General features: G+C 50.2%; 1 protein-coding gene across 4 annotated transcripts in view; it reads left to right on the top strand.

Moving 5' to 3' along the window:
• The window catches only part of TOGARAM2 (TOG array regulator of axonemal microtubules 2), a 63,652-nt gene extending 53,498 nt beyond the window's left edge, over positions 1-10,154 (top strand). For all 4 annotated transcript variants that reach the window (XR_011504118.1, XM_070512362.1, XM_070512363.1 and 1 more), the window contains 2 exons: positions 4,798-4,884; positions 9,673-10,154. Coding sequence is in view for 3 of the 4 variants with exons in the window: in XM_070512362.1 (XP_070368463.1) it covers positions 4,798-4,884; positions 9,673-9,929 (344 nt within the window). In the remaining variant the exon portion in view is untranslated. The remainder of the gene's footprint in view (positions 1-4,797; positions 4,885-9,672) is intronic.
• The last annotated feature ends 3,268 nt before the right edge of the window (positions 10,155-13,422 follow it).

Genomic DNA, 13,422 nt, shown 5'->3' with positions numbered 1-13,422 from the left:
GCTCAACATGTTACTGTTTGTTTCCTGCTCTATTGGGGTGGGGGACAAGTGGATCAAGAACACAGCCAGGACATCTGCTGGCACGAAGTCCAGATCACACAGCCAAACTGGGAAGTTGGTCTTCTTAGGCGATCTCTTAAGATCCCTCTTGATTCTGGAACTCATGCTAAAGTTGACTCATCAGCCACCACATCTCTTCTAGCTCCTTGGTTTTCCCTAGGGCGAGTGGGGCAGGTAGTGTGTTGGGTGAGAGAGCAGGTGGGGATTTCTGCCCACGTCCCCGTTTTAGGAGGCGGTGAGGAAGGAGACATGTTGGCCACCTTGCTCCCTGACCTCTGCCCTTTGTCACTGCCTGCCTCAGGGCCTCTCCAGGGCTGAGCCTGGAGTGGTATCCTTTCTACTCAGCACCAAGACCTTCTGATTTCAGGGGAGTTATTCTGGGGTTCAAGGCAGTTCCTGAGCCGACTGGCTGGTTCTGACTTTGGGCTCTGTTACTGGGTCAGTTACAGAAGAAACTTCACTAATGAAAACATCAGGCTGCTGACAGCTCACCCGCTCCTGGCCAGACTGTGTGCCAAAAGGAGTTCTCTTAATTTAGCGCAGCCCCTGGCCGGTGCTGGAGAGAGCAGATAAGCTTGGAAATGGGCAGCTTCGCATCTACTTTTGACTTTAAATTCATTACCTTATATAAATCTTAGGACCAACATTATATTGTTAACGGAATTTAAAAATTCATCTTCGGTGCCCCTCTCATATACCAACTGCTTAAAAATGTCTCTGTCTTCCATTTTCTGTCTGCATGAATGCAAATTTCCCTGGTTAAAAAGCATAATATAAATACTTTTTTGACTTTGCTTCTTTCATTTAAAACTCCTCAGTTTCTCATGCTATTATGCAGTCTTTCTAATTAACTTGAAAATATCAAGTTTACTTTCCACCATTGTAAAAGTCATACTTATTAATTATTGAGAAAATGGAAAATACAAAGCATTTGGAAGGGGAAAAAAACTCATTTATAAAGAAAAACCTCCCAACTCCTGAAAGAAATTATTAACATTTGGCATTTTTCATTTTAGATATTTTTTCTGTGCATGTTTGTGTACAGAGTCATGGTTATATTACACATTTAAATTTGCATCCTGATCTTAAAAAAAGCAGAGCATGCTGGGCCAGCTCCAGTGGCCTAGTGGTTGAGTTTGGTGCACTCTGCTTTGGTGGCCTGGGTTTGGTTCCCAGGCATGGACCTACACCACTCATCTCTCAGTGGCCATGCTGTGGCGGCAGCTCACAAACAAACAACAAAAAGAGGGAAGATTGGCAATGGATGTGAGCTCAGATGAGTCTTCCTCTGCAAAAATAAAAAAAAAAAAATGCAGAGCATGAGTATTTGCATATAATTACACACAAGTCACTTGCGACAGCTCTGTCCCACGCTATACGATAGCTTGCATTTTTCTGCTGAGGTGGGTCATTCCTGGTTTTCCTGTGATGAACAGACCTAGTTTTGGTGGCCGCAGAGAATTCGGCTGTGTGACATCGTAACTTACTGAGTCCTGAGGTTTTTCTTGGGAGTCCAGTTTGACTCCAGTTTCTTTGCTGTCACTGTCCCCACTACCGTAGTTTTTATGCTTTCTGAAAAGCTCTTCTCTGGCTTCCCAGTAGCTTGGGATGATGTGGCCTGGTGGGCTCAGGGATTGTCTGAATGGGACAGGTGCAGCCCACTAGACCTCTGCCGCATTGTAGAGGGGGAGGCGAGGCCCGAGGAGGACAGGCTGGCTGGCCACCCAGCTAGTGGCTGTTTTCTCTCCACTGCACGGCTTTGCTCACCCTTTGGTGTGGCAGCGCCGTGGCCAGCCGGGGCTTCCTTGTGCTGCAGCCTGTGAAGAGGAGGCTTTGCATGCCCTAGACGAGGCTCATGGAGCATGGGTGTCAAGGTTTCAAAAGTTAGATCCCAGCCTCTTATTTGATCTCTCCACTGTGAAGCTTGCTGGGATTTCAGAGCATTTTAGGGTGATAATAATAATAGTAGCAATAATAGCTGATACTGACATCGTAATTATATGTTCGAGGCACTTTCCTGAGCATTATGTCAACTCACTTAATTCTCATAGCAGCTGTATGAGGAGGGTCCCAGTTTTATCTCCATTTTATAGATGAGGAAACTGAGGCTGAGAGGATAAATGACATTCACACTAAGATGTGGAAGAGCCAGGATTCAATCTAGGCGATTCAGTCCTTCCATCCGGGACCCCGAGTGCACACCCTTAACCACCGTCCGATACTGCCTTCCATGAATCCTGGGTGAGACCTGGAAGGTGAGCCTTCACTGTGAAAGTGGTCAGAGGAAGAGAAGCCAGCTCCCTGGGGCATGTGCCCGGGTGTGTAAACCAGCATGGGCAACCACTGTCTCTGCTTTAATGTTACCCTGTGCCCTGCAAACATTTATTGAGCACCTGTGGTGTGCCAGGCAGTGTGGGAACACGGTCTGGCCCAAAAGTCTGCTAGATGTGCATTTTCAAATATTCTCCAAGTTCTTCACCTCTCTCTGCATCCAAGAGGCCGTGTCAGTGGCCAGGAGTGGGGAGGTCCGGCTGCGTCCAAAGAATGTCCTGGATTGAGTATTGTGGGGGAGACCAAGCAGAGAAAAGTCCTCATTCTCAGAGGCAAGCTCATGGCTAATGATGGGCATGGGACAAATAGAAGCACCTGGAAACAATAATGCATAAAACCTCTTCTTATGCAACTACAGCTTTACCAAGACACTCTGAGACTGATTCTTGCTAACTGCAGTTATTCTAGAGGCTGGCACCTCTTCTATCTCCCAGAGCAAATTACTTTATAGACTCTTGCCTTATTGATGGAGCTGTTGCAAGCAGCAGAGATGTCCGTGTGTACATGTTCCTGTCTATATCCTTCCAGGCCTCAGGAAGAGAGCAGGAGGAGCAGGAATTAGCTTTTAGCTAGAACGGTCGGCTGATGGGAAAAGCAAAGCTTTGATTGCACATCTATGGGGATGCTGGCGCTCTGTGTTGGGGGATTGAAGGAACTTGGAAAAAGTGGAACCTGTCTAAAAAGACTGGTGTCACCTCCCAGGGCCCCAGGGGCTGGCTGTGGTAACGCCCCTCACCTCGCTAACAGGTGCAAGCAGGCCCCAAGCCACCTCCCTGAAAAATGCATTTTCTTACTTGTCCCGCCTCCCACTGAATTATGCTGTGATTGCTGTGGTTGCAAACTGTTGAGAGCTGGGTGTGCCGGGTGCCTTCACAGGCCACGGCAGAGGCCACCTGGAGGTCAGAGGAGAGCAATCCGACCTCAGGTGTATTTCCCAGGTTAGCACACTTTTCCCAGGTGAGGGGTCGCTTTCCTTGCCTCGCATGTCTGTGTGAGGAATGCGGGACTTCCAGTTTAATGGTTTGAGAAACCAGGAGATGTCAGCTGGACTGGGGAGGAATGAGCACGTTCTAAATTCAGTACCTGTGGGATCCTGCTGGAGTCGACTTTAGAAATACAGTCAAAAAATGCCAGAGAGCCTCTTTATCCCGAAACATCACCTGTGATTTCACTGTTAGTGGTTCGTTGCTGATAAATGCTCCTTCAGAATCCAAGTGGGGAGCGCTCATCCCCAGGCTTCGCCGTGGGTGTGGCTGGGAGCAGGGAGAGCTGGAGCGCGGGGCGCGTCTGGGGGAGCTGCGACAATAAACAAAGATGAAAACTCCCTCTTTTCCCTAAGCCTCGTGAAAGGTGAATGGGGCATGTGGGGGATCAACTTTGCTGTCGTTACTTGTGTGTCATCTGGGCCTGGGTCTCACACAGTGGGGTTGTATATAAACTATTGAGAGATAATATGTGCCCCCCAACCTGCAAGTTCCCTCCTCTGACCCTACCAGAACCAGCCAGGTGCTTCTGCTCCTGATAGGGAGACAGCCATCCTGGTTTGCCAGGGCCTGAGAGGTTTCCCGGGAAGTGGACTCAGTGCTGAAACGGGGAAGGTCTGGGCAGACCGAGACGAGTTGGTCAGGCTCGCTCCTGAACCCCAGGCTCTTGGTTACAGGAGCATGGCACTTCCCACCCTGGGTTAGGGTTCACTTTTAAGTGTCTGTCTCCTCGTGAAAGGAGTCCCTTAGAGGGGAAGAGGAGGAGGAGGAGCGGGTCTTATTTGGTTTCTAGCGGCATGCCTATTACAAAGAGATATCAGCAAATGTTCAGTGTAGAAATAGCTGGCCATCTGGCTGTGGGGACATCCTATTGCTTAGAGCATAAGTTCAGGCTTTGAGGAGAGCCATAGTTTCTGAATCCTGACCCCAGCCCTTTACTGACTTTTGGTGTGACCATGGCTCAGTGCCTCAGCTTCCCCTAAAAATGTATCTACATATCCACATCTATATTCATGTATCTATCTATCTCTTTCATCCATCTATCTGTCTATCTAGCTATCAATCATCTATCATCAATCACCTATCTATCAATCATCTATCTATCTACCTATCTATCTGTCATTAATCACCTGTCTCTATCTATTTATCTGTCTACCCTCTTTTGCCCCAAAGCTCACAGCAATTTTGAGGAAGCACAGACAGTATGAACCAGATCTGTGGGAGTAAATGAGGTCCATTTGGAAGCCAGTTTAACTATCCTAAGCCACTCAATCTTCCCCAAACACCCCATGTACATTCACTTTTTAAGTGGCCCAATTGTGACCTGGAAAAATTAATTCAGCTCCCAGAAGGGCCTCCTCACATAGGTGTTGTGGGTACCTGGCACAGCATCACAGCCACTGATGCTCTCCATCTCTTCCAGACAACCTTTGCCTCCTACAAGCATTTGCTGGGCGGGTGCGTTTCCTGAGTGGCCGTGCGGTGCTTGATGTCACAGAACGCCTGTCAGGTGAGCACCCCCACACCCCGCCCCCACCCCTGCCTCCTAGTCAATCTCGGTTCCTCTCTCCTGGCATGTGGTTGAACTACCCACTTATCTTAGACCAGAAATAATCACAGACCATTTAAAAAGTTTGATAATCTGCTTTTTAAAGATAATCCTCACATTGCTAGAAGACAGTCTTGGTTTTTGGTCAAAATAAGGCATGTTCATACATAACCAAAATAGTATGGATTTCTTCGTCTTTGCAAACAGGGCTTCCACTAGCCCAGAGGGCACTTTTGTGTGAATCAGAAAAAGCTGCTCTTCCAGACAGATGCTGCCTTGTGGGTGCCTGGCTTGGTCAGCAGCAGTACTGTCTTAAGAATTAGATAAAGTTGCCCCTTCTTCGACTTGCACAGCCTGGCAAGAGAGCATGCCCTGGATTTCAACCCCGCTTAAGACCTCGGCCAGGTGCCTGGGACTGCGTTACGTGGAGATGGGGCCTCACCCTGAATCTGTTCTGCCTTGTTCAAGCTTCAGCCAAGGAAAGCTTGCTCCAGGACTGTGTCTTAAGGATGAGGCTCAAGTGATTTCATTCCGGGGCTGAGCGGCTCTTGAGGTGGCAGCATGGAGAGGACACAGGCTTTTGGGTGGACGGAGCCATTTGCTACCTGTCGACTGTGACCTTGGGCAGGTTACTTAACTTGGTTTTATCATTTTTCTTACTTGCTAAAAGCCTTCTCCCCTGTCTTAGGAAGGTCCTGTCCAGGAAGGAGGCAGAAAGACTCAGTTCGTTCTCTAGACTCCCAGAGGCCCTCCTAAAATGCGGGTGGATCATGCCACCCCCCTGCTTAAATCCTTGCACAGCCCCCAAGCAGTCTTCAGGATAGTGTCCAGGCTCCCTGGAGTGGCCCACGAGGCCCGTTGCTGCCTGGACCTCTAGGCTCTGCCCTGTAACCTCCATCCCCTATTATATGCACTGGATCATTTAATCCTCATAACAACCCCACAAGGAGCGTGTGGGTTCCATGATTATCCCTTTTGTACAAAGAAGGAAAATGGAGGTCAGAAAGGTTAAATGCCCAAAGTCCCTTGGCAAGTAATCCAGGATCTGTCCCCAGGATGCTGCTGCAGAGGCACGCCCTCACGCTCTGTGCTAAGCTGCCTCTCCCTGAGCGGCCCTGCCTTTGCTTCTGGGTGCCAGCGTGCTGCCCTCCTCACCTCCTCACAGCGGCTAAGGCTAATCTCCCATCCTCTCACCTTCCCCTACCCACAGGCTCCCGGCCTGCACAGCCCTTCTCCACCCTCCTTCCTCCACCTGGTGGGTGCCCACTTGGTTCTGACATCACCTCCTCTGTCTCTGTCCTCCCAGCCCTCTGGCCTGAGGTCCCACATGGTGCCAGCCTCAGTCCATTGGCCCACCCAGGGCCTCGCGGTGTCGGCTCTCAGAAGGTGCTCAGCACACGTTGTCTGGCTGGGAGCATCATTCCCGCTCCCCCGCCACCCCGTCTCTTGCTCCTGGCCTTGCCTCTGTGTCCTGGTTCTCTTACCGAAACCAAAGTGGGTTCCCTCCTGGCGAGTTAAATCAGACTCTCCAGCAGAAGTAGTCGTCTCACAAAGTAAAGTATATTTGCAACAAATAGGAGACCATGAGGACTCATTTCCAAAGTCATGGCGTCCCCGAACAAAGGGAAGCGGGGACCTTTTATTTCGGATGGGGAATAATGAATATTCAAAAGGGAGAGGTGGGTATTCGCTTGTGCAGGCTCAGTTGGAAAACATGCTTCCACATACACTGCAGGTTATGGTGATAAGTCCTAAGCTCCTCCTGGAGAGGTGATCTTAGCATTAAAAATAAGGCAAAGGTCACAGGTGTAGCTCTCTGGTGAGGCTTGGTCTGGTTCAGGGTGGTTGGTGATAGGATCTCCTTAACAGAACAAAAGGAAAACACTTTGGAAAAACAATTAAATGCTTCCAAAGACCCCCTTGAGTTCCTGGGGGCGGGGGCAACTTGTGGGTGACAGTTCCATCCTCCCAGCGTCCCTGGAATGACCCCTTACTTCCCATCCAGGTGCCAGGCCTTCCCCAAGCAGTTGGGCCAAGTGAGGCGGGGCTGGGGGCCGTGATGCAGCCACAGTGCCGTGACGTGGGTACCCTGGGATGGGAATGGGCCCACATAACTGAGACCCTCCTGGGTACCAGACAAGAAACACTTTCTATTGCTCAAAATTAGCATTTTCTGGGTGAAACCCTTACCTGTCCTAGTATAGGTAATTTATGGGGCCCAGAGGCGGGCGGGTACTTCATTTTAGATTATCCATTTGCTGTAAATACTTTCCATCTATTTCCAAGAGATCCCAAAGCAAGAGTTTCTACATAGCTCTTCTGTTAATTTGGTGTCAGCCAGGAACAGAGAAGAAAATTTCAATTGACACAAGGTGGGGACTAAAAATAGCACAGCTTAACAGGAGCAATCTTGGCTAATTACTTCAGCTGCCTTTTAAGCTTGCGTTTAATGGGGTTTTCTTCCTCATGATGACTCCCAGGAGGGCCACTGCTGCTTCTGCCAGTTTGAAAGGCCCACCGCTGTCAGCCAGGTGACGGCCCCCTCCCTGGCCCTGGGGGCTGGGCAGCTGATGCCTCATTGATGGGAGGGAGAGCGTTCAGGTGCCAAATGTGGTGTCTCTGGAGGAGAAGTGGGCAGGGTCAGGTGAAACCCTCGCCCTTTGCTGGGGGCAGGGGAGCCCTGCCAGGGCCCGGTTTTTGAGAAAGTTCTTCCCTTTGTTTGCAGCTGAGTTTCCGTGGAGATTTAGGAAAACTCTGAGTTGCAGTTGTTCGGCATAGGTGGCTAATCAGAGTTATTGGTTTTCTTTAGGTTCCTTCTGACTGTCTCCCTCTTATCTCCACTTCTCCTTCCCTCTCTCTCCACCTCCCCACACCCTCCCGCCTCTTTTGGGGCTCACTGGGTGGCTTTCCTGTGACGGTGCCCTCCCTTTGCAGCCTGTTTCCAGCACAAGGAAGTAACTCTCACCTCTTTGTCCCACTTCGTGAAGCTGCTGACGCGGCTGGGTTGGGTGTAGTCCTGCCCTCCCCAGTAACAAGGACTGCCTTTATTTCTGAGGGCTGTGTGACACTTGGGCAGCCTCAAGGGAAGCCCCACAGTGTGGGGTGCAGGCACCCTGAGGCCTGAAAGACAACGTACACCTTCCGCAGGAAATGGCACTGAGAGCGTCAGGCTGAGCTTGGGGGGGAGGGGGCAGGTCATCTTCTCTGGTTCTCTATTGTCCTCAACTGGCTCTGAAATCAGAGGGACCCCGTGGAGCTCCTGCTGGAAGATATCCTGGGGGAATGGATGATGTTAAGCTAATGAGGGAAGGACAAACTGGGGGTTTCACTAAAAATAAAACAAAACTTCAGACTAGGCTCTGAAATGCGGAACCCCTAGAGGTTTGGGACAGCGAGGGGTGGAGAGAGCATGGGTTTCGGAGGCAGGCATGGCCTCTGACCTCTGCCGTTGTTGGCTGTGCGGTCTTGGGCAAGCTCCGTGACCCCTGAGAATTGGTTTCCTCCTCTGTGAAGTGGACGAGTGTCCGTCTCTCAGGTGCTGTGAGAATGAAATGGAGTCACGCTGCAAAGCTCTGAGCCCCAGACTCAGGGCGCAGGCAATGCTGGTTTCCTGGGGGTGTCTCGGCCCAGGGAACCTTCCAGTTTCTTGGCCCCATAAATAAATACAGCGCTGCTCTCAGCGTCATTTGCCTTCAGCAGCACTTATCCTTTGGCAAGATGACAGCAGAGTGCAAGGGTTACACAGCAGGCCTCATTAGCACAAAGGCACTTAGAGTAACACAGCCATGGCTGGAGGCAGGAGCAGCCCCTCCGAAGCGATTTGGGATAGCCTTGATATGGCTTTGACATTGGGGGCAACCCCGGCGTCTACCCTGCGGTGGAGGGCTGGCTGGCAGATTTAGCCTACTTCTGGCTGTTCTGGGGTTTGGAGAAGATGGGGGCCTTGTGACCAGATTTGGGGGCTTCATCACTGGGAGGAAGGGTCTGTGCAGAGCTCGACGCTTTACAAAGCACGTCCTCGCCTCCTGGATTCCCGCTGGTCTTCTTGTGAGCTTTGGCATCCAGACACTGGGGAGGCCACGGGTCTCTCATCTCCTGTTGGCTGTTTATTTTCCAGAATGCTCATTTGAGAGAGTCTTGACTTCTCTCCCTAGTAGGTTTTCTCCGTGTGAACTCTCATAGGTGGTAATGTGGATTAAATCAATGCTAGTACTGGCTACCTAAATAGTCACTTCATGTACATTTATTATCTAATCTCTAAAGTTTGGTTCGGGATTATCATCCTTACTTTACAGATTAGGGAACAGGCTCAGAAAGGTTAGGTGGCTTTCTCAAGCTCACACAGCTAGTAAATAGCAGAGGCAGGATTGCAATCCAGGTGTGTGTCCCTCTTTCCTCTCCCCTGGGCTGCAGGGACTGCTTATGACTGTCACCGGCCTTCAGCACTCTTGCCTTTCTTCCATTAAAAAAAAAAATTAAAAATTATGGGTTTTTTATGACTGGTTGGCATAAACATGAATATAAACCAGGCTGGATATCTTCATATTTTCTTGTTCTGATGTTAAAAGAAATTAAAACATTTCCAAGGGCTCCTAAACATGTCGTGAGCCCTAGGGAGTGTGTCTAATGGATTAGTCAGCACTGCTGGGCTGCTTTCCCTTTGAGGGACAGAGTCGGTGTCCAAAGAGAGGGCAGTGGGAGAGGGAGAGTGCCTGACTCAAGTATCTCTCCCTTTTTTCTGCCCCATAGTGCTGGTGGCCTCGGTTTACCCCCGAAAGCCCCAGGCCGTGGAGCGCCACGTGCTTCCGGTCCTCTGGTACTTCCTGAACAACATGCTCGGGAGCGGCATCCTGCCTGGGCTTGGCGGCAACGTCCGCACCGTGGTGTGCCGGCTGGCCAGGAGCCTCCAGGGGCAGATGGGCTCCCGGCTGCAGGACTTGGCCACCGGCCAGCCAAAGCAAGTCCTCAAAACACTCCAGGACCTCTTACACACGGAATCCCTGTGAGGCAGCTCCGAGATCGCCGACCGAGGGCTGGAACCTGACAGCAAGAAGACTGGCAGCTCTCGCCCCTTTCGGCTGGATTCGAGATGGATCTGAAGTGGGCAATCACTATTTCTCATCTTATTTTATTTTTCTGATGGAATAATCTCCTGGTCTACTTTCCCTTAGAGTTCCAGATGTACATAGTATATTTTGAAGTAGAAATAAAAGAATTACTTATTTTTCTAAGGTTTTATTATCTTGTACTTTTTTAACCTCAGAGAATTTTCCAGTAAATAGGTTTGTGACAAAGAAAACGAAACATGACAACAGCAAAACCAGCTGCAGATGATACTGAGATGAAAACTTAGGGAGAAAAAGTGTAGCACAGAGCCACGGGTGGCAGACCATTTTGGGGCTGAAGCTCCCAGCTGTGAGCAGCTCAAAAAGCCCCTCTTGACCCAGAGTCCCTGAGTCGGTCATTCAGATCCAGTCCATTTGCTACGAGCCTGATTTGAGGTAGTGTAGCAGACGTCCCCGGGGGCACGGCGCTTCTGTCTTACAAAATCTTCAGTGAAGCGTCTGTTGGTCCCACGGGAACCTTCTAAGGGGATCTGTCCGGCTTATCAAAAGGCAAGGAGAGTTTGACATTTGCATTACTAAAAACCTTCTCTGGAAGCTGGCTTTTTGGCTAGTTCTGAAGAGGACTAGACGACATTTCACACTTGAAATAGCAGAAATGAAAGCGTGTGGTAGAGCAGAAAGTGCTACACGCATGCAGACATCAAGCGGCAGGGGGGCTCTGAAGTTGCATGGTTACTCTGGCTGGGCCGATCATGGAGCTGGAGAGCTGTGTTGGATGCAGGATGGGCCAGGACCTGAGGAAGCTGAGAGAAGGCCTTGCCCACTGATAGAGCAGCCAGAGAAATGGGGCCCTGGCAGTGAGAAGGGGACATCTGGGGCTTGGGCTATGGACACCATAGGGGTGGCTCTGTTTTGCCTGGGGCCAGTGGCAGGTTGACAATGGTGTGACCAGAAAGAATGAGAACTCAGGTCATTACCTCAAACACCCGGGTAAGGTGAAGGCTGAAAGGGCAACATCCCAGTCCTGGCTGAGGAGGCCAGACCCACAGCAACACTCGGGAGCAGATCCAGGTAGCCGAGGCTTCATGCCAGCAAGTTTCTGGCAGCCCCACCAGCGGGCCGCTCTCCACCGTCACCCACCCCCTGGTATCACGTGAGTTGCACATCACTGTTCTGAGCTTCTGGGGAGTTCCGCCCACAGCAGGCTAGGAAGCCCCAAATCGACTCACTTATATATTTCCAAACCCCTTGGGTGCCCCTGGCTGAAGTAGCCGCTTTTCCATTTTGCCTGTGTTGCCAGGTGTAACTAGGTCACCCGCCCCCAATGCCCTGGCATGAGGTTGGGCATGGCACAGTTATCTTGGGACCTGGGCTTTTAATAGGTGGCTTAAGTGTGACTTTGGGTAATTCCAGCCCCGGTGTGAGCTGCTTCTCACCTAATTGTGACCCCAGCAGGGGCTTCTCCACTGCTACCCTGTCCTGTGTTGATTCTGACTGAACCAGGTTAAAGGCCTCTTGATGGGAGCTGTCAAAGATCCCCAAAAAGCTGATTGTAAACATTCGTAAACTTTTACACAGTTTAATTAATTGGTTTTGCTTGGAGTCTGAGCAGACTTCTCGGGTTTGGTCGGGACACTGGCATTTTCTGCTTGTCAAGTTCCTGGAACCTATCAGAAGATTTCAGGAGTTTTTAGAACTGTCGGAGCCCAGGGACGTGGAGTCTGGCAGGGATTTTGAAGGTAGAAATTAAGCTCAAAAGCCTTATCCTGTCTTCCTGCATCCAGGTCCCGACTTCCAAGGACATCTGCACAGCAGAAGCTTCCTGTTCCCTGTGATCTGTCCCCATCCTCATAGGCGGAGGTGTTTAAAACAACTGAAAACAGCTGAAAAGCAAAGGATAAATTTTGCATGGTCCTCTTTTCCTTCCCTATTTCAGGTTTTAATCTAGCCTCTGGGCAGCCGGTCTCTGGGGTGACCCCTTGGCACCCCACTGGGGAGGGGCTGGGTGGTTCTGGTGCCGCAGGAAATTTCAGCCTCAAAAGGTTTCCCACATCATTATTCTTAAAACAAAAGGAAGACAGCACGTTAGTAACCTGGGCCTGGGCCTGTTGGGAGGGCCCGCAGGAAGGAGTCCCAGTGGAAGGCTGGTCACGGGAAATGAAGATTGTCCTGAGAGCCAGGGGGCTGAGCCGAGCCCACCCCATGCGTTGCTTGACTCTGTGTGTGTGTGCGTGTGTGAGTGTGCACGCACGCGGGCGTGTGGCTGGAAACTCCACTTGCTGAAGATGCCCTTGGGTGTGGGAATATAGCCTCTAGCTACGGAAGAGCTCTCTCTCTCTCTCTCTTTCTCCAATGTGAAAATCAAGGACCAAAGACTGGTCTGAGGAATTCCTTGCTTAGGAATTTTTCATATTTTAGGAAAACTTTCCTAGAGGCCCCGCTTCTTGCCTTGTTTTCTCTTTCCTTTTTTGTCTCTTACCTTCAGAGCGAAGCGTTTCTCTACTCTCGCTATGCTTCAGAATCACCTGGTGAGATTTAAAAAATACTCATGTCTGGGCCCCACCCCAGGAATTTTGGATTCAGTTGGTGTTGGGTGGGGCCCAGGCAGCTGTCTTGTCCTTTCTCCCTGCCCGCCACCCCCAGCTTTACTGAGATATAATCAACATATAACATTAAGTTTAAGGTGTAGGTGCTGATTTGATACATTTATATATTGCAAAATGATTCCCACCACAGCGTTAGCTAACACTTCCATCCTATCACATTATTACCATTTCTTTTTGTGTTGAGAACATTTAAGAGATGCTTGAGAAGCTACCTCCGCCAGTGCATGGAAATCACTGGGAATCTTGTGAAAGTGCAGATTCTGATTCAGCAGGTCTGGTGTGGGGCTCAAGATTCAGCATTTCCAACAAGCCCCCAGGTGAGGTTGATGCTCCTGGTCTGGCAGGGGCCACATTGTGGGGGCCAGGCCCAAATTCACAGCTAGGAAGTGGCTGGAGCTTGGATCTGTGCTCAGGTCTGTTTGACTCCAAAGCTCCTGACCTGCTCCAGGATAATCTATGGCTCCAGGACATTTACCGCCCCTTGGGTCGGTCCGAGCCTGTTGAGAGGACCAGTTGAAATTCCATGGTCTCCTGGAATTAGGCTGGCCCCAGAGTTTTGCCGTTAAAAACTTCAGGGCACAGAGGGTCTGCTTGGTCTGGTCTGCTCATCAGGGCATGCTGTAAACTCTTGGCTATCCAACCATGGCTTTGGTGGGGACAGGGTTTGTGGAAATAACCAAAGACCAGCCAAATGAAAAAAGCAAAGACTATTTATTCAGGGCTTGCCATAGCAAGGGAGTCAGCCACGATTGCTTATGTTTTGGCAGAGACTCAAGGGCAGGAGAGAAGAGGAAAAGTTTTATAGTACAAAAAAGTGAAGACTTGAG

This window comes from Equus asinus, chromosome 6 (genome assembly GCF_041296235.1).
Source record: "Equus asinus isolate D_3611 breed Donkey chromosome 6, EquAss-T2T_v2, whole genome shotgun sequence".
Taxonomy (NCBI): domain Eukaryota; kingdom Metazoa; phylum Chordata; class Mammalia; order Perissodactyla; family Equidae; genus Equus; species Equus asinus.
Note: the sequence above shows the minus strand (reverse complement) of the source record. Positions and strands in the feature narration are given on the sequence as shown.